Source organism: Ammodytes marinus (assembly GCF_949987685.1).
Source record: "Ammodytes marinus genome assembly, chromosome: 11".
Classification (NCBI taxonomy): domain Eukaryota; kingdom Metazoa; phylum Chordata; class Actinopteri; order Uranoscopiformes; family Ammodytidae; genus Ammodytes; species Ammodytes marinus.
The window spans coordinates 628,531-630,272 of record NC_137215.1 but is presented as its reverse complement, the minus strand read 5'-3'; the positions used below and the strand labels follow the sequence as shown (position 1 = coordinate 630,272).

The 1,742-nt window shown below is 49.8% G+C and overlaps 1 protein-coding gene across 3 annotated transcripts in view; it reads left to right on the top strand.

Annotated features, from left to right (window-relative positions):
• nfkb2 (nuclear factor of kappa light polypeptide gene enhancer in B-cells 2 (p49/p100)) overlaps positions 1–1,742 on the top strand; it is a 33,210-nt gene extending 31,468 nt beyond the window's left edge. For all 3 annotated transcript variants that reach the window (XM_080036712.1, XM_080036714.1, XM_080036713.1), the window contains one exon: positions 1,373–1,742. In XM_080036712.1, coding sequence (XP_079892838.1) covers positions 1,373–1,443 — 71 coding nt within the window. In that variant the 3' untranslated portion in view covers positions 1,444–1,742. The remainder of the gene's footprint in view (positions 1–1,372) is intronic.

Sequence of the window (1,742 nt, the reverse complement as noted above, 5' to 3'; positions counted from 1 at the left end):
CACACACAGAGAGAGAGAGACACACACACACACACACACACACAAAGAGACGCACACACACAGAGACACACACACACACAGAGAGAGAGACACACACACACACACACACACACACTGTAAGACACACACACACACACTCACGCACACACACAGAGAGAGAGACACACACACACACACACAAACGCACTGTAACACACACACACACACATACACTGTTAAGGTACGGCCACACCAAACGCGTTAGGCGCGGTAGAGGCGTAGAAAATCGTAATTTTTGCATAGGGAACCATTGGTTTGGGTGCGTTGATGCGTTGGGCGCGGTAGCCGCGTTACCAGCGCGCCTACCGCACCAACGCATCAACGCACAAGTTCAAAAAATTTAACTTTTTCTGCTCCATCGCGTGACGTTTAGCCGCGTTGGCCAATCAGCGGTGAGCTTGACCCGACGTCACGGACATCGGCACGGTGGGAGGACAACACAGAGGCTGAGAAACACCGAGGAGGAAATGCGGCTGGCTGGTGATATGAAGCAGCTCGGGGTTAGAAGACGTGGGGAAAGTGAGCCAGGAGAATGGACTTCCTGGTTAATTCAGTGAATATGTGCGGCTGTGCTTTAGCCGATAAAACAAGTTAGCGCCGGTCGGATAGCGTTAGTTAACTCACCCGGTTGTGTGCGGCTACCACCTCCATATAATGAACCCAAACATAACGGCTAAGTCCGGGGAACTTTCACAACGAGTACAGCGAAGCACCGGTGTTTATGCCTATATCTACGCCAGCCACGGTCCCCTGTCACAGCCAGGTAGGGTAATGTTGGCTAGTTGCCTTTATTTTCTACTGCCCTGCACACAATGCTGCTGTAAATGTGTTTGGTATGGTGCTGCCTTGCTGTTTGAGTTCATTTCCGAGTGGCGTGAATCTGCAATGCTGTTTTAAGGCTATTTGTTCCGTTCAGTTGCTGTTTATTTGTCTTTTGGCACAATTGTTGGCCGTGTTGTTGTTGTTTTTGTGTGGACATGATCGCTGTTGTGTCGGGTCGGGTCTGATCGCAGCCATGGTTGATTAGGGGAATAAATATATCGGGGGAGAGACTAGCTGCGTAGCTAAATGACACAAAATGACCAAGCGCCAGATCAGATGCCACCGCACCTAACGCGTTTGGTGTGTTCGCACCTTAAGACACACACACAGACAGACAGACACACGTACACGCACTGTAACACTTAAGCACACACACACACACACACACACACACACACACACACACACACACACACACACATACAGATGCTGAGTTGATTCTCAGATGAACTGCAGACAGACTTTAAGTTCTGGAATAACTCTCTGACATCACGTCTTTCTGTCCAATCAGACGCCACGGTGGACAGCGGCTTCGGCAGCCAGCCAATGGAGGACGAGGAGCCTCCGCTGGCCAATCAGTGACCAGCAGGAATTAAAAAGCAGGAAGTAAAAAAAAAACTCCTGAATGAACTGGACTGTAGTGTCAGACCGACGGATTGTTTCCCAGATGGACTGTGACGTCCGTTTGCCTTCAGGAGGAGAACGATGCCTTCAAGACCGCCTGGGTTTATTAAAACTTTTGAGTGGTTTTATAATGTTTTACATACGGACAAAAAAAAACAGAACAAGTCAACACATACAATACATACACAACACCCAAACCCCCTCTCCCCTTCTCTCCCCCCTCTCTCCCCTCTCCCCTCTTCCCCCTCTCCCCCCTC